Source organism: Choloepus didactylus, chromosome 4 (assembly GCF_015220235.1).
Source record: "Choloepus didactylus isolate mChoDid1 chromosome 4, mChoDid1.pri, whole genome shotgun sequence".
NCBI classification, from domain to species: Eukaryota; Metazoa; Chordata; class Mammalia; order Pilosa; family Megalonychidae; genus Choloepus; species Choloepus didactylus.
The window spans coordinates 172,272,696-172,300,032 of NC_051310.1; the positions used below are offsets into that span (position 1 = coordinate 172,272,696).

At 38.0% G+C, this 27,337-nt stretch overlaps 1 protein-coding gene across 8 annotated transcripts in view; it reads right to left on the reverse strand.

Moving 5' to 3' along the window:
• Positions 1–27,337, reverse strand: part of SLC25A21 (solute carrier family 25 member 21) — a 489,133-nt gene that overhangs the window by 178,854 nt on the left and 282,942 nt on the right. For 7 of the 8 annotated variants that reach the window (XR_005216541.1, XM_037834862.1, XM_037834865.1 and 4 more), the window contains one exon: positions 1,163–1,211. Coding sequence is in view for 7 of the 8 variants with exons in the window: in XM_037834862.1 (XP_037690790.1) it covers positions 1,163–1,211 (49 nt within the window). In the remaining variant the exon portion in view is untranslated. Of the gene's footprint in view, positions 1–1,162; positions 1,212–15,592; positions 15,710–27,337 lie in introns of those variants that run through there. The other variant, XM_037834863.1, reaches the window with a different exon arrangement.

The following is a 27,337-nucleotide window of genomic DNA, read 5'->3' on the forward strand; positions in this document are numbered from 1 at the left end:
CTCATCTGAACACTTTTTAAATCTAGGAAATTATCCTTAAATGAGAAGAGAATTTATTCCTTAGTAAGTCTATCAACCATATTCTGGCATTTCAAAGAAGGTTAGTAAGGAATCTAAGAAAGAAATGCCAGTCCATTTTGTTTTCTGTCTCTGAACGCGGTAAAAAACGGTCCAGGGATGCACATGTTTGCATCTGAACATAATTTGTGATTTTCCTCTTTCTCTGTTTGGGTTTAGTGACTTGGGACCAAATTCTTATCTGTTCTACCTCTGCTAGAAATGTAATATTATTTGCAGGTCACGGTCACCATCCCTGCTTTCAGCAACCAGCCTTAGATTCTGTTGCCTCTTTAGATAGAGTAACCCACCTGATCGCCAGACTGACTCATAAAATATTTCCTAACTGTGGTAGTCAGGGTTTGCTCGACCACCACTGTTTCACGGCCTTGCTTGCTATTAAGCGCCAACCTAGGCACGGTGCTGCTTGGTTTTATGCAATGCAAATAAATGGAAACTTTCACTACACTCTACGAGCTTCTAATTTGAAAAATAAGGAGTTCAGGATTTCGGCCACAGGTCTAACTTTCAAAAAATGCTCTAGATCATACGAAACCACAAGATTCTTTTGCTCTTGGTAAACAGTTTTAGTAAATTGTCCTGATCTGTATCTCCCTTTGAGAGCAAATGCATTTTCCTGGAAATATGGTGTTTTGCGTTGGCAAACAGTTGTAGGAATAATTCTTTAAGCACCATTAAGAAGCTTATTTTAATTTTTGGAGTCTCACACTAAAATACTATTAAATAGCAATTTGTTATATGCAATGCCAAATGAAAGTCTGCTGTCATAACTCACTGGATAAAGTTTAGTTCTTACATCATTTTGATAAATTTAGCTCATTTACCAGTATAGCCACAAATCATACCTTATGGTTGTCATGTGAAGGCATTAAAATATTAAATACCTTCAAGTGACCTCTATCAAGAAATGCTTAATACTGTTCACATTTTAGCTGTCAAATAGTGTTTTCTTTAAGAAGTAAATAGAAATACCATTATAGGGAGAAGCTACCGGCCTGGGACAAGTTCTAGCATTTAGTGTTCTGACAGATCTTAATTTGGATATCAGCCAAAGTCAATAAAACTTGTTCATGCAGAACCTTACCTGGTTTTCACCACATCGAGGGGGTGCATCAGGCAAATTTCTACAAGACCTGAAAGATGATAAAGAAAAGTCCCATAAACACTTATGTAAACACCAGTTCCTATTTCCTTGACCCTACTGATTTCTTGAGTATGAAGATCAAATAAAGAACCTGGGACTTTGGACATGACAGCTAATAGCAGTAGGCTAGTGGCAAAAAACAAAAGCCTAATATTATTTTATTTTAATGGGAGCAAGATATGTGAGTGAGTACTTTCTTAAAAGGGCTGTGGCACAAGCAGGGAGGAGGGGTTGTAAGGGAAGGAGAAAGGAATCAGATGTCTTAAATCCCAACTGACTGGGTAGGAATTCAAGTCCAGCTCAATAAATAAATATGTGTAGAAGAAACGAGGAAAAGAAAATAAGGAAAGAAAGAAGGGAAGGAGGGTGGTTGAACTGCCCCCACTCCCAATTTATACACATGGCAAATTATGAGCCTCAGTTTCCATATCATGAAACAAAGACAACAGTGCTTCATCTCACAAGGTAGTTACGAGGATCCAATTCATATCACTACATTAACAGTTAAATAGAGAACATGTATTGTACGCTTACTATGTGCCAGGCAGCTCAGCAGTATCTGTATGGAGTTTCTTATGGGTGGAACATTTACCTCTCTTTCCATTTTCAAACAAACTCTATTTGAGCTTAGCTCTGATTAGTTCATCTTCCCCATCCCGCATTTATAGACACAAATGTCTCTTCCTCCACATCCTGGTTGGGTCCAGAAAGTTTAAAGGGCCTGTACCCACTTGAAGGCCCACTTTGCTTCTGCAGAAGCTTTAGAAGTGCTTCCAAACACAAGCCTGCAGTAGTTTGCAAAGTCATGTGCATTGACTGAAAACAACCCGTCTTACTTTGGCTACCACTAACAGGATCAACAGTGATGTCTGTGCCAAAGGCTTCCCAGCAGGAATGCTCACTAGTGGTTGGTAACCAAGTCACTAACTCAATCAGCATTATGCCTAGAGAAGGGAGGAAAAAGGCACAGGGAGCAAAAGCAACCGAATCAAGGGGCACAATGGCAGAGCCTCTTAGGGCCATGGTTTTTGCTTTATTTACAAGCCCTGTTACTCAAGATTGCCTGGGCAGTTTTCCTCCTTGCATCCTGTAAGGTCTCAATACACTTCTCCTTGCTTGAAAATTCACATTCACCTCAAAGTAAGAATCGGGTGATGAGAGCACTAGTCCTGGTGCTTCCATGGGATGATAATCTACCCCTGGGGGAATAAGTTCTCTTATCTGTAAAGGGAAAATCATTAATGATCTGTAATATCTTTAGATATAAGATCACAGAGCTCTAATATTCTGTGATTCAAATTTTTTTGTTCTTGAATCCGATTCTTAGAATTTTTTTTTAACTTATTTTCTAATTTAAACTTTGCTATATTAGCTAGGAGAGGAAAAAGCCCTAATCCTATAAACAAAATTTATCTTGGAAACTCAGACTTTTAAAATAGCATCCTCACCAAGACAAGCACAGCAGAAGCTGTCTATTAGGTGTACTTCTGGGCCCCTCATGAGCATAAAGCAATAAGACACTCAGACTCAGTCTAGCAAACATACAAAGTTTCTCCCACTTAACTTGGCATTCGAAAAAAAGCAATATATTAAAAATCAAAATATCACTAGTTGGTACATCTCTCAAAAAGTTAATCAAAAGAAACAATCCAAAACATATTAAAACTGTTAATAGAAGAACATGGAGAATTATTTCATATTCATACAAACCTATTTGCCTATTTGTGGAATTGTTCAGTTTTCTGTGTGCTAATTAGCCTTTTTGGTAGTAAACAGACACTAGACCAGATTATTATAGTTGTCTGGGGATTTAAATTCTTTTCTAACCTCTAATGTACACTGAAACATTCATGTATTCATTCAACAAACTTGCTCTAGCCGCTTGTAGGTATCTGGCATTGAAGATAGAATCTAGTCAGGGTAATAAGCACACAAAAATGAAAAATAATACATGGGAGGAGGTACGATGCTCAGAGTTCATGGGAGCACGTCAGAGAGAGGCCCTGACCCAGCCGGGTGTGAGGTGAGGTGTTAGCAGAGGCAGGGAAAGAGATTCTAGGCAGAAAGAGGGCAGCACGATCATAAAGCATTGAAGGAGAGAAATTGCACAGAAAAAAGAAGGAAAAAGGAAAGAAGTGCTTGAGCATTGAGACAACCGAGGACTGAGGGTACACATGGCAGGAGATGAAGCAGGAAGTGGGTAGGCCAGGGTCAAGTTCATGTCCAGGCATTTGCACTTTATCCCATAGGCTACGCAGAGCCACTGAAGGAGTTTTTTTTAAAATAGCTTATTGATTGTTGTTTCTTATTACTAATGAACTCCATGTTCGTTGAAGACATTTTGAGGAATTACAAGCAGAGGAGTGACGTTAACCTCTGTTAATGTATCTCCCGATGATCTAATCATCTGTCCATTCAATCCTCTTGCTCCCAAGAGCATTTACTCAGATGCACACACACGAGCACCAGTGCCCCACCTGCCTCCCCTTTGGTTACCAGTAAAAGCACCATTTCTCATCACAACACGGATGTCCTGGTTTCCCAGGACATAGTATCTGATGAACTACATGCACCTTTGGAAGTCAGAAAGATTTAATGTCCATCTATGAATCTACCTGCCAGGTTGTGACTTGGCCAATAGGAAAATGTGACTTAAATTGTCAAATGTAATGAATTTGTTCCAGTATCTCTGTGTGTTATTCATTCAGTGTTGTTTTATTCAAAACAAGCTATTTTGTAGAATTCAAGTTAGCTACAAAATATGTTATAAGCAGCGAGAACAGACACATTGAAAGTGATATGGAGGTTTTGAATTTAGATCAGAGCTCAGAGCTAAATATGGAATCACTCAGATTGGGAATGGATGCTAAGGACTGTGATACTCTTATAATTTATGAAGATAACCATAAAAATAGAATGGGCCTACAAATGAAGAAATCAAGAAACTGAATCGTACAGTGTCCTTCTTGGCAGTTCTATTACTTAAAAGTCTCAAACTAAATGAGTTGGTGAACACATATTTTAATAATTTCTATTTTCCCATAAAATTGAACATCTAACATAAGAAAGAAGATTACTGAAATATGAGGGCCCAATTAACAATCCATCTTAATTGCAAATTCAAGAGAAAAAGATCTAGAAGTTTTGATGTTGCCAACCTGACATGTATTAAATTCACCAGCTACAGATGAACACACAATAAAATGGTTTAATCTCAGTACTCATTCATAAAACAAAAATTGAATTGCCAACATAATGACAGAACCACTTTCTTTGAAAGAAAAATTATACATTCATGGCATTTGAAAAGGAACATGAGAAAATGCATGAGAATCTAAATAAGTACTGTCTTATAAACTCTTCATCTGACTGATTTAAAATTTAAATTTGGTGTTTGATTTTAAACTGGAACAACAGACACTTTAAAGATAAAATATCTTCATGGTCTGCTTAAGATGTGAGGTGAGAAAAGTAATGCAGGCCCAGATTACACATGGTTTTTCTCAGAGCGAAATGGGGAGCCATTGCTGAGCAGAAGAATGTCAAGAATGACTTACATTTTAAAAGATCCTCTGAGTCTGCTGGGTGAGAACACCTGTAAGGAGTTAGAGGTGGATGGAGGGAGACCCGATAAGGGGCTACTGCTGTTGGCAGCTGAGAAAAAATGATCAGGAATTGGACCTGAGTGGGGACAGTAGAAGGAGTGAGAGATTGTAGAATTCTGGGTATATTTTGAAGGAGAGCTAAGGGGATTTCTAGACAGACTGGAAGAGGTTTGTGAGGGAAAGATGAGTCCAAGGTGACTAAGTTGGAGCAGGTTGAATTTTTGTTTTGTTTTGCTTTTTGGAGTAGAAGTGGAGCTGAGGATGGTCAGAAGTCCAGTTTTGGACATTTGAATTTCAAAGTGGCTATTCAATATCCAGGAGGAGATGTCAAATAGTGGATACCTAAGACTAGAGTTTGAAAGAGAAGTCTGGACTGAAAATATAAATTGGGGAGTTTTCAGCATATAGATGGCAATGAAAACCATGGGTTGGGATGAGCTCACCAAGGAAGGGGGTGTTAGAGAATTTCGTGAGTGAATTTCAGGTATTTGACATAATTAAATAGTGGGCACATAAAGATTAATACTCCCTCTTCTCTAAGTGCTCAAGGTGTGTATTTGGCTCCACAGATAGAGAGCCAGTCCGGGGGCTGCCTTCACATAGACTACGGTGTCCGGAGATGCGTGCAGAGACAGCCAGCGGGGGGAAGGGTGTGGCAGTGTAGAGAGAGAAACATTTATTTGTTTCTATATTTTCCTAACCATAGTATAGTTTGCTAAATACTATTCTTGGCATATGTAGTGGAATTGTCATGTAATGTAATGTGAAATAATGTAAGGTAACTGATGTATGTAAAGGAATGTAGAGAAAGAAATGATGAGTCAACAGTGATGAGAAGGCAGAGGAAATTGAGAATAACTTGCTCTCAAATAATATATCTTAGAACAGAGCAGTGTATAACCTGATATAAAAACATTTCATATGTTTAAAATCAAAATTAAGACCTTAACTGAAGCACCGTTCAACTTTGTCCTGTGATAAACTATTTTCAAGGCTATTTTGAGGCACCAGTTTATCTTCCACACTCCCCCATCTTATTGCTAACGAGGCTACTAAAAGCCATTGCAACCCTGTTCCTGGATGAAGGTGGAGGAGGAGAGGAAAGGCAGGCCCAGGAATGACACTAGCATTCTGGGTTTCTATACTTTAGGATTCCATTAGGACTTCATGGGGTGGGTGTGGCCATATAAGTCAGTCCATCAACACAGTAACACACTTTTTGTCTCCTTTAGTTTTAAAGTGATGGGTAAAATACGGGCCTTCTACTTTATGTTGTAAGCATTTTAAACCTCCAGAATGAAAAAGAACTACCCCATCACTTCTGGGAAATGCAGCCTTTGATGTGGTTTTTCTACTCCAGCTCTAAAGAAAAAGGATATCATTGCATTATAAGATACCTGCCAGTGGTCTTTAGCAAAGTATGTGACAATTGTAGGAACTGCCTCCTGGTGAAAACATATATTTTGCAAGGTAAAGAGCATTGCTATATAATTTATATAAATATTGTTCTTTACATGACACAAATTAGCCTTGTGCTTTAGGACAAGTAATCCCAAATATAAAGAAAACCTAGACCGCGGATGAATTAAACTTTTAATTAAATTTTTCTATATTTTCTGTCATTAGTGTTATGAGAACCATAACATGGTTATTTGAAGAAGGTTGACAATTTGGAATAAAAGCAATGCAATATTAGAATTGATGCATGTTTTAGTTTCCCAGGCTGCTTAAAGCAAATACCATGAAATGGTTCAGCTTGAACAACAGGAATTTATTAGCTTACAGTTTTGAAGCTGAGAAAATGTCCAAATCAAGGCATCATCAAGGCAATGCTTTCTTCCTGAAGACTGGCTGCTGGCGATCCTTGGATCCTCCACCACATGGCAAGGTACATGGCGGGGTCTGCTGGTCTCTCCCTTTACTTCCGGGTTTCACGGATTTCAGCTTCTTGCTTCCATGGCATTCTCTCTCTCTCTCTTTTTATTCATTCCATTTATAAAGGACTCCAGTAATAGGATTAAGACCCATCCTTAATGAGGTGGGCCACATGAAGTAGCCTCATCAGAAGGTCCTACTTGCAATGGGTTTACACCCATAGGAATGGATTAGATTTAAGGACATGTTTTTCTGGGGTCATACAACTTCAAACCACCAAAACATAGAACATAAATAGCAACATTTAGCACTGTAGATAGCAACTCTAGATCACTGGATCTGAAACATGGTTTGATGCATGTTGCTATTATCTGTTCACTGTCTACTCTTTACATGTGAGGCCCTTCTCAATGTGTTGCCGACCTCTGAATTCCTTCTGTCTTTCAGGCATCGTTAACAGAGAGACACTTTGAAGAACGCACAGGAGCTGAGAGAGGAGCTGCAGCTTACAGAGACATTTTGGAAAAGTAGTCATCAGCCACATCCCTTCCCAGCTAAAAGAAGCATTTCAACATTGGAAGTCCATCAAAATCCAGAAAGGCAACCCAACAATCATGTTGAAGAAGGGGTCAAGACTCACGGTATGAGGGAGAGAGGACCAGCAGAGTGACAGAACCTCTATTTTGACACCACAGAAGACTTGACTAATGCCGGGGACTCTGCTTCTTCTCTATCAACCAGAAAGATAAAAAACTTTTGCCCTGCCTCAGGGTTTCTTCTTTCTCATAACTTCTACAACATTGGTCTTCCTTTATTCTTTTATTTAATTTGCTATAAAGAAGGAACCCTCAATTTGCCACAAATATTAGGAACAAAACTCAGTCCCTTCCTTCCTCTACTTCCACCTCCAGTGATGCACTTAAGCTGGCTCTTATTGTCCACATCATGTTCCTCTCTTTCCAGCTTCACTTTCCGTGACAGCATGTCGATGGTTTGACATTGCCCCGAGTGGGAGTATTTACACTAAGGAGATTGGCAAATGCTACAAATCAGGGTTGTTTGTTATTTCCTCCAAAGAGAGCCAGTTGTTAAACATTTACCAACCAACCACTGCCCATATCTAACCACAAATCCTGTTGTCAGCTTACTGGGTTCAAATAGTTTTAAAATTACAGTATAGTATAGGGAAGGTTTTTGTTTGTTTGTTTTTGTTTTTTTTGTGTGTTTTTTTTTAAATTTCCAGTGATTATTTAACTTTGCTTTTCAGAAATTTCCAATGGTGCCATAAGGTTAATCTTTAACTTATATTCTCTGATCATTACAATTTAATAATAAAAATAGTGACGCTACCTCAGAATTTAAAATCCCTAGGAAGTGATATCCAAGAAAACCAACTAGCTCACCAACCCCACCCACCAGACCTATGATTTGCCACTCTGTTGTGCAGATTCTTCTATTATCTAACCTGCAGAGGTTTGGTTATAAGAGCAACACTCTTTCATTTCTCAGGAAAATAGCTTCCTTCCCCTGCCCTCTTCCTAGGGTGTGAGCACCTAGACAGAGGGCAGGGGATATGTTCCTGCAAAGCAGCTCCACCCTTAGTCAATCCACAGAAAATCCAGAAACAGGAAAGAAGAAGGCCTCAGGCAAATACATAGCATCTTGCTTAGAGAATTCAGGTTTAGTAGTTAAAAAGTAGCTAGTACTTTCTTTCCTAGAAACCACTGACAACAATTACCATCAAAGAAAAAGCAGGATGAAATTATAATGCTCCCCCCATTCTCACTGGCATCACTTCTTACGATCATATTATTTATCTTGAAAGAGTAAAAAACGACTGACTTTTAAAAACATTTTCCACCATTGCCCTTCATTAACATATAGCCAACCATTTCTTGCAGTTTAATTAATCACACTGTTACAATGCTTGCCTCCAGATGTTAGCCCTTAATTTTGTATTCACTGAGAGAATGACCTGGAATCATAGCTACACAAATTCTCAGTTTTTCACTGTTATTTCATAACCACCTCTGTGTCATTCTCCCATGAACTCCAACTTACTGAATCAAGTATTTCTGATAAATTCCATAAACTATATTCTTTATCAAGGTCTGGCTTGTGGGGAAAAAAAAGGAGAAAGTGAGTCAGTTACAGGGACTCCTTCAGTTACTTAGGCACTGATACAGTTTAATCACAAAGGATTTCTAGGAAGTGTGGATTAAGCTAATCGTTATTTCCACATGATAAACTCACAAAAGTGAGAGTGATTACACTTCATTTAAAATAAGTACCAGCTGAAGAACAATATTTGGATACTATAGTGTAAGACATTACATAAACAAAAAGGCAGATAAATTTCATAAAACAAATATTCAGTTGTAAAAGCACTGAATATATTACTACTGATAGGAAACATTATCTAAATAATAATCAATGTTTGATTTCAGTTAATATTCTTAAATTACTAGCTTACTAGAAACAATATTTGCTCCCATGGCTTTCATCCCAACAAGCACTGTGGGGCTTTTTTTTTGTTTTTGTTTTTTTTTTTTTTGCTCCCCCACAAGATTCAATGTTCTTTACCTCAGTTTTCTAAGTGCTGGGCAAGTACATGTCCAGAAGAGTTTTCATTCAACAAATTTTTTTGAGTGCCTACTGTGTGCTTAGTTCTTCTAGCATAATTTTAGATACTAAAAGTTCCCTTTTCTTGTTTTGATTTTTTTCAGTGGAATAGGTATTGAGGTCATCAACTGAGATTGAGGATGAGGGAGGAGATGATGGAGAGAGCAGAGAGAAGGTATGAAATAGTGATCTGTGGGAGTGAAGGAGGGGATAGGTCAGGGAAATGTAGTGCGATTACATGGTAGCATTAGACTAGGGGTCATGAATTTAAATTGTGTCATATTCTCCAGTGACATTCAGCTGTATGGGTGCAATCACAGAGTAGGTAGAGTAGGATTTATTTAGAATGAAGTTTTTTTTTGCCAAATGAATGTAAGAAGTAAGAGAGGATAAAGGAGAGGACATATGCCAGGGGTGATTATAATGATTGACCATGAAACTTAAGCTTGGAAGGAGGAAGCTGAAGACATGACAGGGTTGAGTAAAAATTGTGGTAAGACCAGTGGCCTGTTGGTCCTGTTAGAGTCAAAATACTGGAGGGAGAGAGCTGGCAAGGTAAGATAGCTACTAAGCCCCATTTTTATTAATTAGTAGTACACTAAAGTTTAATTATTTTCCTATGTATCTCCAGTGTCTAGCACAATGTATGCTATGTCATATATACATATATAAATAATAAAAATGTTGAATGAACAAAATTTTAATCCTATAATTGGGTAATACCAACTAAGTGAAAAACAACTACATTGATAGATAATAGATTCACCATTCCCTGAGCTAGATGCAGGAGGTATTCTCTTTTGTCTTTATTTGATCCTCAAGGTGCTTTTGAGTTAATGGTTTGACAACTAAGATTCTGTAATCCACAGAATGTGTAAAGCATAAGAAGTTAATATATTTAATAGCCAAAATCCAATGTATAGAATTGCAGAAAATTTGGAACATTGAAGAAAACAATTATAAAAACAAATCAGGACTCCAAAGTTAGGTTATTTTCCTAAGAACCAAAATAAAACTATTTTATGTTATAGCATCTCTGTAAAAGACTTGAAATCTACATACAGTTTTAAGTCCCCAAGAATAAATATACGAGTTCATATTTATAATCTGAGGCAAGGTTAGAGTAATTGACACATATTTTAAAGGTCTTAATCATCTTTTCTAGGGAAGACAGCCCTAATGTTTTGTCAAACAACTTAAAATGTGTCCTCACTAAAATAACCTCTTAATAGATGACTCTTAAAGATTAAAATTACGATATTCCCCTGGAATTCTACAGGGTCTGAAAACATAGATATACATAATGTCATCCAGGGTATCATCAATCTATACAAAAAGTAACCTTATAGGCCTTATAGATATCTATTTTCCAGGCTTTAAAGATAAAAAAAATTCTGTTGTTGACTTCATAGGAGAGTTGTGACTTCTTTATTCACTCAATGACTAGATTTAGTTACCAGATAATTATTTTAAGAAATAGTGTCAAAATTAGACAGGAATATTTATTTCTTTATATGCATCTTTGATGCTACTAGGATCAACTCCTTCTTCACGTGAAACACTGACAGAAACTAAAACTATAGTCCTGGGAGACCATACTGTGGTGCCACCAAAATCCAGTCCCCTTTTCTTCCAAGGTCCATGACATTACAGAAAGGTGACATTTTCCAGCATCGCTTTCATGTGGTCATGTGACTAAGTTCTCACCAATGGAATGTGAGAGGCAGAGAACTTAAGATTATCGGTATGCCTTTTTCATACCCAGTTTCCCCTTTGCACTAACTGGAATCTCAATGTGGCAATGACCCAAGAGACACCTTGCAAATGACAAGACAGTGCCCTGGAGCATGGTGAAGCAACCAGAGGAAGAAACCTCTGTCTCAGAATGACCACGAGGAGCAGCGACTCGGTGCTGACCTGGACAATTCACATCAGAACTGTTAAACGAAAGAGAAATAAACTTCTTTGTTCTTTAAACCAGTTTTATAGGGTCTTTTTGTGCAGTTAAGCTTTACCCTAACTCATATGAATGCCAAATCAAACAGCTCCATCACAGAGTTGCTAAAACATTATGTCTCCGGTTTCTCACCAGAACACAAAATTCTGGAAACAAAATCCCAAAACACATTATAATGCCTAATAAATGAAGACAAATAAATAATCAAATTTGCATATAAATTGGGGTTTCAATCTTCCTTTGAATGTGAATTCACACATGGAGGGGAAAGGGATTATGGGATTATGCAGGAAAAAAAAAAAAAAAGGAGGTTGACATCATGAAGAGTGCATAGACCACAGCTGTGAGGTTACACTGGGTTCACCCAAGCTTGCACCTAAGGCTTCTCTTACTTTGGACTGGGTTTTGGAGTGCTAGTAATTGAAAATTGAGTCTAAGAACAAGAGATTTAAATTTGATGTGGGAGATGTCAGGGACAGGCTCAAGTTGGCCATAATATAGTTAGAAAGAAGAGCAAGGAGTCTTTGTCTAAAATATGAAATGATAATGTTTCTTCCATTTAAGAGTTTAATTTATTCAGTATTTGTTTCACATAATTTGAAAAAACTTCTGAAAGTGCTATCTGTGTTTTAAAGTGACATTTTCCAAGGTGAATACATATTCCGTGTTTTCTGTTTTACCTTGCCAGTGAAAGCTGGAGGAATTTGCGTGAGAGAAACAATGCTTTCTTATTCATGCAGGTAGTCAAATCCAACAAAAATAATTTGTCAGGACTTTTTGGTTGTTTGAGACAAAATTCAACACAAACCAGCTTAAACACAAAAGGGGAATTTGTTGGCTCATAACTGAAATGACAGAAATGACAGGGATGCTTGGCTTCAAGACTTTCTCTCCCTTTCCCTCAAGTATACTAGTCTCTGCTTGTCTTCATTAACTCTTGCTGCAGAGCTTTCCTAACACAGAGTTATACTGCCTCTGAAAGCCCCAAATTTCCATCTTGTCATTATTAAGATGCAAGAGGCACGCAGGACTGTTTTCTGCTCGCTCCAGCAGAAAAATTCCTGAAAGGGCTTTGATTGGCCTCACTTCAGTCACATGTGAATCTTTGGGCCAATCACTGTGATCAGGATATTGGGGAAATCTGATTGGTAGAGCTCTGATCCCATGTGTACCTTTAGGTGGACTATAGAGAAGTTCAGAGTTTTAAATCTCTGTTACATCTCGTTCTTCGTAACTTGGAAAATAGTAAGACTGTGTTTGGAATATTTAAGCAATACTCCTGCTGTTTCCTCCTTTAAGCAATTAACATTTAATTCTAATTACTGGCTCCTTCCCACGCTGCTGACCACCCAACAACAATGGTACTGGGACTAATTAATTGTGATTTATCTCAAAACAACACTTTCCTAATAGGAGCTCTAGTTTGTAGTTTGTTCATTCTATATTCCTGTGAGATTAGCAAACTTGGAAAGGCAATGAAATGGCTCAAGTTTTTAATATATAGATACATATTTCATAAGTGGTAATGCTAACTTGTGGATAAGGTCCTGGCTCACCTAAATTTAACTTGTCATTTATTAAGTAATTATTGTATCAGGAAAGATGCGCAGAAATAGGGAAGACATATCTCCATTTGAAAGGTTTACGTAATAACTCTGGAAGCCATTACAATGGGGCATCATGATTATTAAAACTCTGAACTGCCTCCTGGAGGGGCAGAGGTAGCTTTGGCTGCATGTACAATCTACAATTCAATTTGGCATAGTACATTGCATAAAAGTGTATCCCAAACCACTTTACAGAAGTGAAATTTCGATTCTGAAGCCAATATATGCTATACATTACAGAACAGCTGTGTGCAAACATTGCCTCATGGAAAAAAAAAAAAAACCCTAAGGCATTAGGTCATGAGATGAAAATTCAAAGGAGAATTTAAAAGGCATGGACACTAGGGTGGGGGGAGGGTGAAGAGGAGAGACTGGTAAGAAAGGAAACACGTTAATTTGCAAGATTTAGAAATGAATCTGTGATGAGTTGAAGACATATCAGATGCTTTTTCCATGGACAATAATGAGGATGAGACTATTATTAATATCAGTCAAAGGTGCGGTAGCAGAAAGCAAACAGAAAAAGTATGATACGAAGACTGACAAATTTTCAAGGTAGTGGTACAATTAGAAGGGATTAATCTCATAGTCAAAAAGGATAAAGGCAATAAATAAAATGCTGTATGTTGAGTTAACCTGAATTATGGTAAATTTGATTATATAGGAAGATCAGAGGATGAAATGTACTGTTAAAGCTAATTTCAAATGTGCAAGAATGGGTTGTGCATTTAAAAATAAATAGAATTTCAAAAAATATACTTAGTACCAATTAGACCACATACTTTTAGAATCTTACCCAGTTTTAAGGAACCATAAAATATCCATTTTTGTTTTATTTTTAGTCCCAGTACAGGTTAATGGGGAGTTGTGTTTAACAAATGGCAAATAACAGAGTTTGGTGTACATAACCTCAGTTCATGTCTTTTTAAATATAAAATCCTGCTTTAAACCTAGATCAATAATATTTTAAGTAGAAATTATTCCTAAAACTATGGAGAGATAAAAATCTGACTCTTTATTGAGGTTTTCCATCATTTAGTAACAATGAAATATTAAAAAACAATTCAACTTCTCTGGTTTGGAAATTCACTTGAAACTTTAGTTTTATCCTCAAGTGTCATCCACATAGCAAATTAATCTTTCTATACAATGTATGTATAACAAGCATACAAGTTCCATGAACTCCAAATTATCCATGTAACAAGGGATTAACATAACTCATTAAAGTTATATAGTTCTTTTAAGGGATATACACGAGTACTGGAGTTTTCCACATAAAAATATGGTTCTCTGTATCTTAAGTGTAAGTTACTCATTTTTGGCATCTACTCATTTTAATTTGGCAGCTATCTCATTTTATATTATATATCTATATATATCACTATGCATGAAAAATGAAGAAAATAAGTACATATTGTATTATTTCCCCCAAATTCTTGGAAACACTGTATTCTTAGTTGGGTTGTAGATGAATTTGTGTGATGAACCTTCAAGAGACATTGAAAATTATACAGATTATCACAGATCTTGATAGCCTGACAAGGGTTTAGCAATGATATATATGTAACTAAAGATATATTTAGATAATTACTCACTAGACTGGGCACAGCTAAGGTTTTATCTTTACCTTCTAAAATGGATGAAATGGACAGTATTTTGTTAAGCCATGTTCTGGAAAGAAACATTGCTAAGCTCTTGATGGGATTTGTGTACTGTCATATATCTTAAGAAAAATGATAGAATAAAGGATCCTCCTTTACATGCTCCCTATATGCCCACACTAAAATGAAAGGCAGAATAACAAAGTGGTTAACAGTGCCAGATCCAGAGTCAGGAGGAAAATCTTGGTTTAGCAGTTAACTTATCCTTGTAATGGAGATAAAGACTATATTGACTTCCTATATGAGAACTCAACACAGTGCCTGGCACATTACAAGCATTTGATAAATAGTGGCTCCTCCTATGTTTGCTCCTGCTTTGGGTGGACAACCCTAAGAAGCTTTCCAAGGTCTATTCTGAAGAGGGTTTCAGTTACGCTGCTGAAGCCGTCCTCCTCAGTCCCAGCCTCACCGCAGAGTCTAGCCATCCCAGTGGTGGTGGCAACAGGTGGGGTTGGGGATGGCTATTGCCGCCTGGGTAGGCTTTACGCTGGTGGCTGCTGCTGTCTCAACTGTGCCCTTCCCTAAGGAAAATAGGCAATAGAAAAAAGGTAATAGAAAAATACACTCACACATGTACACAAAAACTGGGCTCTGCAAACCTGGGTTTGAATTCTGGGTGAAGTTTCACCAATCACTTATTCTAGGGGTTCTCAAGCGGTTGGACTATGGAAGGAGGAGTGTGCCTATGAACTCCTAGAAATTATATGCTAAATATGATTTTATTTTTAAGTTTTCATTTTTTATGCAAGAGGAATCCAGGATTTCAAAAATTTCTCCAAAGATTCTGTGTGTTCTAAAATGTTCAAGAATCTCTCATCGAGATTCAATTTTTTCCTCTGCAAAATAAGATTAAAAATAATAGCTGTCCCACTGGCCTCACAGAGCTCTCTAGAGGACCAATTTAAATAGAGTGTGAAAACACATTGATAGTCATCCACATACAAATGTTTGCTATGACTAAGCTTGTTGCCACTATCTTTTTATCAGTTTGTATGAACATTTCTGATTACACAGTGTCATCCACAAAAAAATCAAAATCTTACCTCCACTTTTTGAGAGCATGTCATAGCTTACCCAAGCAGTAAACATTGAAAAGAAGATTGAGGTACTGCATCCAGAAAATGGTCTGCAGATGTGTCTTGTTCAGCTCACATAGTGTCCTTTTAAAAATGAATTGGCTGTCAGCTTTTAAAAATCAAGAGTTTCCATGTAAAAAAAAAGGATTTCCAGGTTTCTTGAAAAACTGAAATACCTGACACCCATGAGCCAACTTCCTGCAAGTCAATGACTGGCTACTGATGAGTATAGGCACATATTTTCTCTATAGTTGAATTTGACTCTCCTCCTCCCCCCACTTTGACTAACTGATAGTCACATAGGTATCCCTAGCCTGTAGACATTAATCCTAAATGTGAACTGACTACAATCACTTTTCTTTGAAAATATATAAAGTGGGGGATCATTGTTGTCTGTAGAAAGTTCTTTCACTGCAAAAATAGAATATTTAGAATAAACATTCAGGTGATTGAGGACAAACTGTCTATATTTTCCACATATACTGATTTTGTTAGTGAGTCCTTACACTTTGAAAGAACAATATCCTTTAATAGGAATGAGAAAGGCAGGACCCTTGACCTAATTATGCAATACAAGAAAGAGCCAATGGGAAGTCTTGACCCTGATTCATAATTCAACCATGTACAAGTCAATAGGTATGGAGAAATAAATAGATTACTCATATGTTATTTGGTAGAACCTGAAATGAATCAGCAATTCAAAGGGCCTCCTAGTTTTGTCTTTAGCAAAAATGTCACTTTTAAGGTTAAGAAACCTGTGAAATACAGGATGGTATTTGTTATGCTTAAATTCCATAGATTATGAGAGATTTTGTAATGCTGACTCTTCTGTGGATCTTAGGCGGAGAAAGAGCCACTATGAAAACTGAAAATGCATGATTGGTATTAGGATTGGGAAGTCCTTGATCTTCTCCCTCTTAAATCAAATGTTCTTTCATGTTATTAAGCACCCTGAAATCATGTGTAGGCTTCTGTGGATTACAATAAAGAAGAAAAAAACAGCATGGGGAAATGCATTGCTTTAGTTTCCTAGGCTGCTTAAAGCAGATACCATGAAATGTGTTGGTTTAAACAATGGGAATTTATTAGTTTACACTCTGAGGCCAAGAAAATGCCCAAATCCAGGCATCACCAAAGCGATGCTTTCTTTCTGAAGACTGGCTGCTGGTGATTCTTGGCTCCTCTGCCACATTGCAAGGCACATGGCAGTATCTGCTGGTTTCTCCCTTGTCTTCCAGCTTCTTGCTTCTGTGGCTTTCTCTCTCTTTGTCTGAATTTCTTTCCCTTATAAAGGTCTCCAGTAATAGCTTTAAGACCCATCCTGAATGAGATGAAGTCACACCTTAACTGAAGTAACCTCATCAAAAGATCCAACTTACAATGGGTTTCATGACAGAATTGATTAGATTTAAGAACAAGTTGTTGTGGGGTACATAGAGCTTCAAACCACCACAACCATTCAGATATGACTAGAATGGATTCCCTTCCTCAAATTCTTAAACTCTAGTCCAAGACCATTTGCTCTAGGATACACTCTTACTCTCCTAAAATTCATGGTATTGGCATTGAGATTTTGACTCAAAAGAAGACTATATTGATTACCTAGAACAATGAAATATTTCAAGATTTATGCAGTCACTACTAAACTAAAATTCATGCTGGATCAAGCATGACAGTAAATGCTTCAGCAAAAGCCATGTGCTGTAAAAGTGACCATCCATTCCAGCAGTATTGTTGCTAGGAAGTTTTTCTAAACCTAGTTGCAAGGGCCATTTGGGTTAGTATGACGTTGCACTGTAAATCTGCCATTCTTAGAGGGCCAAATTTCTCAGTGCATTTTGAACCAACATTCCCACTATGAAAGTGTTTAGGTTAGATTCTGTGCCACTGTAGTAAAATGCTCCTCAATAAACTTGTTTTCACAAGAAGTTTGCCCACTCATGCGTCCCAAAGCTGTTGTAATCTTCATTGTTGAGGTTGATCTAACACCAGGAACATTATTCAATTTCTTGACATGTTTAAAGTTCTCTAATGAATAAAGCTAACAGCTTATGGCTGCTTTGACTGTCACTTGATTACCCTGGAGCGATTTTTTTTTTTTTTTTGTCTTTAAAATTGGCCTCCTAGTTTGCTTTTAACTACCTTGTGCACAGAGGTCTGAAGGGGAAAGCAGATCAAAGATCAAGCAGCAACGTAAAAAGCAGCTGTAGTTAATTAAAGGCAAATGAAGGACATCTGACCAGATTCTTTATGAGCCGCCTTGTCACACATTCAACAGTCTATAATCTTTGTGACCTTGTCCTTTGGTCCTGAACTGTCGCCAAACCTGAGAAATGGATATGTCTCATGTTATATCCAAACAGAGAAAAGGGAGGAATGTTCTGGGTGTGGCTTTAGAAAGAGGAAGTGATGTGCAAAAAGAATACACTGAAAGTGGAGTTACCTGGGATATGCAGATGTTACCAGGAGTTTCCATTGTAAAGCAGTGAGTCTTTTCCCACATTGAAAATAGGGAGGTTTGTTATAAAGAGGTAGAGGTAGACAATCAGATTATAAAAGGTAACATTTAGGAGGTGAAATGCAGTACTTATTTTGCTATGATTTAAAAAGAAAATGGACTAAGAATACTGTTATAGTATCCAGTATTTGAATTTAAAAAATATAATTAGTCATATTTTTAAAAATGTTATTCAACTCTAATGCACTCAAGTAAAAAGAATTAATAACTTTTCTTAATTTAAAAAGCAATACATGCTCATTTTAAAGACTCAAAAATTCAAGTAAAGTATAAGAATGAAAATAAAAATTCTCCAAAACTCAGCTTATGAGATTTATATTTAAATCAAGAGAAAAATCCTGAGAACCTAACTGTGAAAAAAGCACATGCCTATGTTTGCAGGTGGCCAAGATGACTACAAAGCATGGGTGATAGAGAGACAGGTCTGGGTTCTGGTTCTATATTCTCCTCTTGCTGGCTGTGCAAACCTGGGCAAATAGTTTAATCTCTATCAGCCTCAGGAAAATGGCTGTTGGGGTCTGCACTGGCCCCTTAAAAATGTATTTCCATCATGGATAAAAGATAAGCAATTGCATCATCTATAATCTCCAAAGTGATTGGATAGCTCTGGTCTCTGCCTGCTCCTTATTTGCTGTAGGCCCTGAGTGGCACACTCCATCCCCTGACTTCCACTCTCTTGACTTGAGATTGGAGCTCCAAAGGAAAGTGCATAGGATTCTGTAAGAAAATAGGGGAATCATATCTCTAAGAATGCTTTGGAAATTGCAAAATATTAATTACTTGTTAACTATAGCAGTAATTGAGATGCTGTGGAGGTAACTAAAAATGAATAAGGACCTACTTTTGAATAGTTTTTGTCATGTACTTGGAGGTACAAGATATAAACAAATAGAATGGCAACTAAGATTTGAATATAGGTTCAAGATTACAATGCAAGCAGTGTGCAAGATAATCATCAACTGAAAAATCTGAGGAGGAACTATTAAGTTAAGAGCATAGATTTTTGGTTTGTTTATTTGTTGTTGTTTTTTTTAACAAATCTTTCAGGATTAACCAACACAACTGATGTTATCCTTTTCAAAGTTGTCATCTTGGCCATCTACAAACATATTAAAGAGACACTGCCACTGTTGAAAATATTTTGGACTTTATGGGACTCCTTTGAGTCTATGATATGTAATTTTAAATAACATAGACTAGTATTTCTGAAGACAGGTTCAATTTCTGGAAAGAATCACGCACCACATGGAACCAAAAAGTGAATACAGAGGCTGACCAGCCTGGATAATACCACCTTAGGTACCAGAAGAGATGTGGGCCCAATAGCCTTTCCCCTGGTACCCCTGCCTCCAGTAGGCCATCACCCCATCCCCATCCCAATCCCAATCCCAATCCATTCTTTTCACTGCAGCCTGAGGCTAAAAGGCAGATACACTGATCTTGTTAGTTATTTCCCTTCTTAAATCTTTTCATTGGCTCTTTTTTTTTCCTTGCAATTTTATTGAGATGTATTCACATACCATACAATCATCTAAAGTGTGCAATCAGTTGTATAGTTGTACATTCATCACTACAATCAATTTTTTAACATTTTCATTATTCCAAAAAAAGTAATTAAAAAATAAAAATAAGAATAAAAATAAAAGTAACAAAGAACACCCCAAACAGCCCCCCCCCCATTATTCATTTACTTTTTTGTCTCCATTTTTCTACTCATTCTTTCCATAACTGGATAAAGGGAGTGAGAGCCAAAGGTTTTCACAATAACACCGTCATATCATAGAAGCTACATAGTTAGACAATCGTCTTAAAGAATCAAGGCTACTGGGTTGCAGTTCAACAGTTTCAGGTATTTCCTCCTACTATGTTCTAATATTCTAAAAACTAAAAAGGGATATCTATATAATGCACAAGAATAACCTGCAGAATGACCTCTCAACTCCATTTGAAATCCTTCAGCCTCTGTAACTTTACTTTGTTTCATTACTCTTCCCACTTTTGGTCAAGAAGCCTTTCTCAATCCTATGATGCCAGGTCCAGATCCATCCCCAGGAATCATGTCCCATATTGTCAGTGAGATTTACACCCTTGGGAGTCATGTCTCACGTAGTGGGGAGGGCAGTGAGTCCACCCGCCAAGTTGGCTTAGATAGAGAGGCCACATCTGAGCAACAAAAGAAGTTCTCTGGGGGTGACTCTTAGGCACAATTAAAAGTAGGCTTAGCCTCCCCTTTGAAGTAACAAGCTTCATAAGGGCAAGCCACAAGATTGAGGGCTCAGCCTACTAAATTGGTAGTCCCCAATATTTTGGGGAATATAAGGAATTCCCCAGGTGTGTAAATTTAATATTTCCACATTTTCCCCCCAATAAGGGGGCTTTTCAAATACTTTTTTATCCTCTGCCCAAATTACTCTGGGATTTTCATTAGCTTTTCATGTCAGTTGGGGTGGATTTAATGCTCCTTAACATAGCTGAGAGATCCTCCACTATCCAGCTACTTCTTATATAACTCTCCATCCCCATTTCACACAGCCATATCACTCCATGCTCTATCCTACGTGGTTCAATATGGTATCCACTAGCTACATGTGGATCTTTAAATTATTAAAAATACAAATTTAGTTCTTCAGTCATGCCACATGAAGCTAGTGGATACCATATGGAACAGCACAGATTATAAAGCATTTTCATTGTGGCAGAATGCTCTCTTGGAAGGCACTGATGAAAATGTTTTATCTTGCATAATCCGGGCAAGAGATGTCATGACCCAGATTAGAAGATGGTGGGGGAAATGTAGAGACTTGAGGGACATTGTGGAGATGGAAGAAGGGACTTGATGACAGACTGGATGTGAGGAATTAGGGAGGTGGAGCAGGGATTGATATACATAATCACTCGAGAATGGTAGAGAGTGGTGTCATCCACTAATGAACAATTTGAGGAGACAACGATGAGTTTAGTTGGGACAGGTTTAGTATGAGGGGCTTGCTAAGCTTCCAAATGGGGTGATACATACTTGGGAGCCAATCACACAGAGATGGTCGCTGAAGCCATTGGAGTGGAAGTGACCATCCACTACACGTCTGAAAAGTAAGAAGAACACAGGGCCTAGGACAGAACCCTTGTGAGCACCAAATCCTGGCATGATTCTTTTGCTTTTAGGTCAGTTTTATATTCATTCCTACATAATCTACACTGGTTGTGAGTCTTTTAAATAAAAACCTCAAGTTCATAGTCTCAGCACCCCAAAGATCTGTCTGAACAAGCAAATCTTGGGATTTTCCCCTAAACCCAACCCATTCTTAGAACACATTGACCTATGGAAAGTTTTACTTCAAATTCGTTTTTTTTTTTTTTTTCATTCAGGACACAATTTTAGATGAAACAGAGTGAAATTGGAAAAAAAAACATTGCAATAACTAAACATGGTTTAAAAGAAGCTAATAAGGAGACTGGTGAGCTGTATGTTTTAGTTACTCCTCCAGGAAAGGAGGTAGAAAGCCAGGAACTGTGTGGACTGGACACCACAGAGCAATCTGACTTTGGGCATACTTCATACAACACTCATGAAAACGTGGAACTGCTGAGATCAGCGAAATCTGTAAGTTTTTGCGGCCAGGGGACCCGCGCCCCTCCCTGCCAGGCTCAGTCCCGTGGGAGGAGGGGCTGTCAGCTCTGGGAAGGAGAAGGGAGAACTGCAGTGGCAGCCCTTATCGGAAACTCATTCTGCTGACCCAAACTCCAACCATAGATAGACGGAGACCAGACACCAGAGAATCTGAGAGCAGCCAGCCCAGCAGAGAGGAGACAGGCATAGAAAAAAAACAACACGAAAAACTCCAAAATAAAAGCGGAGGATTTTTGGAGTTCTGGTGAGCGTGGAAGGGGGAAGGGCAGAGCTCAGGCCCAAGCTCGGGTCCTGAGGCGCATATGCAAATCCAGAAGAAAAGCTGATCTCTCTGCCCTGTGGACCTTTCCTTAATGGCCCTGGTTGCTTTGTCTCTTAGCATTTCAATAACCCATTAGATCTCTGAGGAGGGCCCTTTTTCTTTTTCTTTTTTTTTTTTTAACCCTTTTTTCTTTTTCTAAAACAATTACTCTAGGAAGCCCAATACAGAAAGCTTCAAAGACCTGCAATTTGGGCAGGTCAAGTCAAGAGCAGAACTAGGAGAGCTCTGAGACAAAACGCAATAATCCAGTGGCTGAGAAAATTCACTAAACACCACAACTTCCCAAGAAAAGGGGGGTGTCCGCTCACAGCCATCATCCTGGTGGACAGGAAACACTCCTGCCCATCGCCAGCCCCATAGCCCAGAACTGCCCCAGACAACCCAGTGTGACGGAAGTGCTTCAGATAACAGGCACACACCACAAAACTGGGCGTGGACATTAGCCTTCCCTGCAACCTCAGCTGATTGTCCCAGAGTTGGGAAGGTAGAGCAGTGTGAATTAACAAAGCCCCATTCAGCCATCATTTCAGCAGACTGGGAGCCTCCCTACACAGCCCAGCAGCCCAGAACTACCCTGGGGGGACGACACTCACCTGTGACATAGCACAGTCATCCCTCAACAGAGGACCAGGGGGTGCACGGCCTGGAAGAGGGGCCCACTTCCAAGTCTCAGGAGCCATACGCCAATACCAAGGACTTGTGGGTCAGTGGCAGAGACAAACTGTGGCAGGACTGAACTGAAGGATTAGACTATTGCAGCAACTTTAAAACTCTAGGATCACCAGGGAGATTTGATTGTTAGAGCCACTCCCCCTCCCTGACTGCCCAGAAACACGCCCCATACACAGGGCAGGCAACACCAACTACACACGCAAGCTTGGTACACCAATTGGACCCCACAAGACTCACTCCCCCATTCACCAAAAAGGCTAAGCAGGGGAGAACTGGCTTGTGGAGAACAGGTGGCTCGTGGACGCCACCTGCTGGTTAGTTAGAGAAAGTGTACTCCACGAAGCTGTAGATCTGATAAATTAGAGATAAGGACTTCAGTTGGTCTACAAATCCTAAAAGAACCCTATCAAGTTCAGCAAATGCCACGAGGCCAAAAACAACAGAAAATTATAAAGCATATGAAAAAACCAGACGATATGGATAACCCAAGCCCAAGCACCCAAATCAAAAGATCAGAAGAGACACAGCACCTAGAGCAGCTACTCAAAGAACTAAAGATGAACAATGAGACCATAGTACGGGAGACAAAGGAAATCAAGAAGACCCTAGAAGAGCATAAAGAAGACATTGCAAATAAAAAAAATGGATGATCTTATGGAAATTAAAGAAACTGTTGACCAAATTAAAAAGATTCTGGACACTCATAGTACAAGACTAGAGGAAGTGACCTGGAAGATGACAGAATGGAAAATGAAAGCATAAAAGAAAGAATGGGGAAAGAAATTGAAAAACTCGAAATGGACCTCAGGGATATGATAGATAATATGAAACGTCCAAATATAAGACTCATTGGTGTCCCAGAAGGGGAAGAAAAGGGTAAAGGTCTAGGAAGAGTATTCAAAGAAATTGTTGGGGAAAACTTCCCAAATCTTCTAAACAACATAAATACACAAATCATAAATGCTAAGCGAACCCCAAATAGAATAAATCCAAATAATCCCACTCCGAGACATATACTGATCACACTGTCAAACACAGAAGAGAAGGAGCAAGTTCTGAAAGCAGCAAGAGAAAAGCAATTCACCACATACAAAGGAAACAGCATAAGACTAAGTAGTGACTACTCAGCAGCCACCATGGAGGCGAGAAGGCAGTGGCACGATGTATTTAAAATTCTGAGTGAGAAAAATTTCCAGCCAAGAATACTTTATCCAGCAAAGCTCTCCTTCAAATTTGAGGGAGAGCTTAAATTTTTCACAGACAAACAAATGCTGAGAGAATATGCTAACAAGAGACCTGCCCTACTGGAGATACTAAAGGGAGCCCTACAGACAGAGAAACAAAGAAAGGACAGAGAGACTTGGAGAAAGGTTCAGTACTAAAGAGATTCGGTATGGGTACAATAAAGGATATTAATAGACAGAGGGGAAAAATATGACAAACATAAACCAAAGGATAAGATGGCTGATTCAAGAAATGCCTTCATGGTTATAACGTTGAACGTAAATGGATTAAACTCCCCAATTAAAAGATATAGATTCACAGAATGGATTAAAAAAAAAATGAACCATCAATATGTTGCATACAAGAGACTCATCTTAGACACAGGGACACAAAGAAACTGAAAGTGAAAGGATGGAAAAAAATATTTCATGCAAGCTACAGCCAAAAGAAAGCAGGTGTAGCAATATTAATCTCAGATAAAATAGACTTCAAATGCAGGGATGTTTTGAGAGACAAAGAAGGCCACTACATACTAATAAAAGGGGCAATTCAGCAAGAAGAAATAACAATCGTAAATATCTATGCACCCAATGAAGGTTACACAAAATACATGAGAGAAACACTGGCAAAACTAAAGGAAGCAATTGATGTTTCCACAATAATTGTGGGAGACTTCAACACATCACTCTCTCCTATAGATAGATCAACCAGACAGAGACCAATAAGGAAATTGAAAACCTAAACAATCTGATAAATGAATTAGATTTAACAGACATATACAGGACATTACATCCCAAATCACCAGGATACACATACTTTTCTAGTGCTCATGGAACTTTCTCCAGAATAGATCATATGCTGGGACATAAAACAAGCCTCAATAAATTTAAAAAGATTGAAATTATTCAAAGCACATTCTCTGACCACAATGGAATACAATTAGAAGTCAATAACCATCAGAGACTTAGAAAATTCACAAATACCTGGAGGTTAAACAACACACTGCTAAACAATCAGTGGGTTAAAGAAGAAATAGCAAGAGAAATTGCTAAATATATAGAGACGAATGAAAATGAGAACACAACATACCAAAACCTATGGGATGCAGCAAAAGCAGTGCCAAGGGGGAAATTTATAGCACTAAACGCATATATTGAAAAAGAAGAAAGAGCCAAAATCAAAGAACTAATGGATCAACTGAAGAAGCTAGAAAATGAACAGCAAACCAATCCTAAACCAAGTAGAAGAAAAGAAATAACAAGGATTAAAGAAGAAATAAATGACATAGAGAACAAAAAAACAATAGAGAGGATAAATATCACCAAAAGTTGGTTCTTTGAGAAGATCAACAAGATTGACAAGCCCCTAGCTAGACTGACAAAATCAAAAAGAGAGAAGACCCATATAAACAAAATAATGAATGAAAAAGCTGACATAACTGCAGATCCTGAAGAAATTAAAAAAATTATAAGAGGATACTATGAACAACTGTATGGCAACAAACTGGATAATGTAGAGGAAATGGACAATTTCCTGGAAACATATGAACAACCTAGACTGACCAGAGAAGAAATAGAAGACCTCAACCAACCCATCACAAGCAAAGAGATCCAATCAGTCATCAAAAATCTTCCCACAAATAAATGCCCAGGGCCAGATGGCTTCACAGGGGAATTCTACCAAACTTTCCAGAAAGAACTGACACCAATCTTACTCAAACTCTTTCAAAACATTGAAGAAAATGGAACATTACCTAACTCATTTTATGAAGCTAACATCAATCTAATAGCAAAACCAGGCAAAGATGCTACAAAAAAGGAAACTACCGGCCAATCTCCCTAATGAATATAGATGCAAAAATCCTCAACAAAATACTTGCAAATCGAATCCAAAGACACATTAAAAAAATCATACACCATGACCAAGTGGGGTTTACTCCAGGCCTGGAAGGATGGTTCAACATAAGAAAATCAATCAATGTATTACAACACATTAACAAGTCAAAAGGGAAAAATCAATTGATCATCTCAATAGATGCTGAAAAAGCATTTGACAAAATCCAACATCCCTTTTTGATAAAAACACTTCAAAAGGTAGGAATTGAAGGAAACTTCCTCAACATGATAAAGAGCATATATGAAAAACCCACAGCCAGCATAGTACTCAATGGTGAGAGACTGAAAGCCTTCCCTCTAAGATCAGGAACAAGACAAGGATGCCCGCTGTCAGCACTGTTATTCAACATTGTGCTGGAAGTGCTAGCCAGGGCAATCCGGCAAGACAAAGAAATAAAAGGCATCCAAATTGGAAAAGAAGAAGTAAAACTGTCATTGTTTGCAGATGATATGATCTTATATCTAGAAAACCCTGAGAAATCGACGATACAGCTACTAGAGCTAATAAACAAATTTAGCAAAGTAGCGGGATACAAGGTTAATGAACATAAGTCAGTAATGTTTCTATATGCTAGAAATGAACAAACTGAAGAGACACTCAAGAAAAAGATACCATTTTCAATAGCAACTAAAAAAATCAAGTACCTAGGAATAAACTTAACCAAAGATGTAAAAGACCTATACAAAGAAAACTACATAACTCTACTAAAAGAAATAGAAGGGGACCTTAAAAGATGGAAAAATATTCCATGTTCATGGATAGGAAGACTAAATGTCATTAAGATGTCAATTCTACCCAAACTCATCTACAGATTCAATGCAATCCCAATCAAAATTCCAACAACCTACTTTGCAGACTTGGAAAAGCTAGTTATCAAATTTATTTGGAAAGGGAAGATGCCTCGAATTGCTAAAGACACTCTAAAAAAGAAAAACGAAGTGGGAGGACTTACACTCCCTGACTTTGAAGCTTATTATAAAGCCACAGTTGCCAAAACAGCATGGTACTGGCACAAAGATAGACATATAGATCAATGGAATCGAATTGAGAATTCCGAGACAGACCCTCAGATCTATGGCCGACTGATCTTTGATAAGGCCCCCAAAGTCACTGAACTGAGTCATAATGGTCTTCTCAACAAATGGGGCTGGGAGAGTTGGATATCCATATCCAAAAGAATGAAAGAGGACCCCTACCTCACCCCCTACACAAAAATTAACTCAAAATGGACCAAAGATCTCAATATAAAAGAAAGTGCCATAAAACTCCTAGAAGATAATGTAGGAAAACATCTTCAAGACCTTGTATTAGGCGGCCACTTCCTAGACTTTACACCCAAAGCACAAGCAACAAAAGAGAAAATAGATAAATGGGAACTCCTCAAGCTTAGAAGTTTCTGCACCTCAAAGGAATTTCTCAAAAAGGTAAAGAGGCAGCCAACTCAATGGGAAA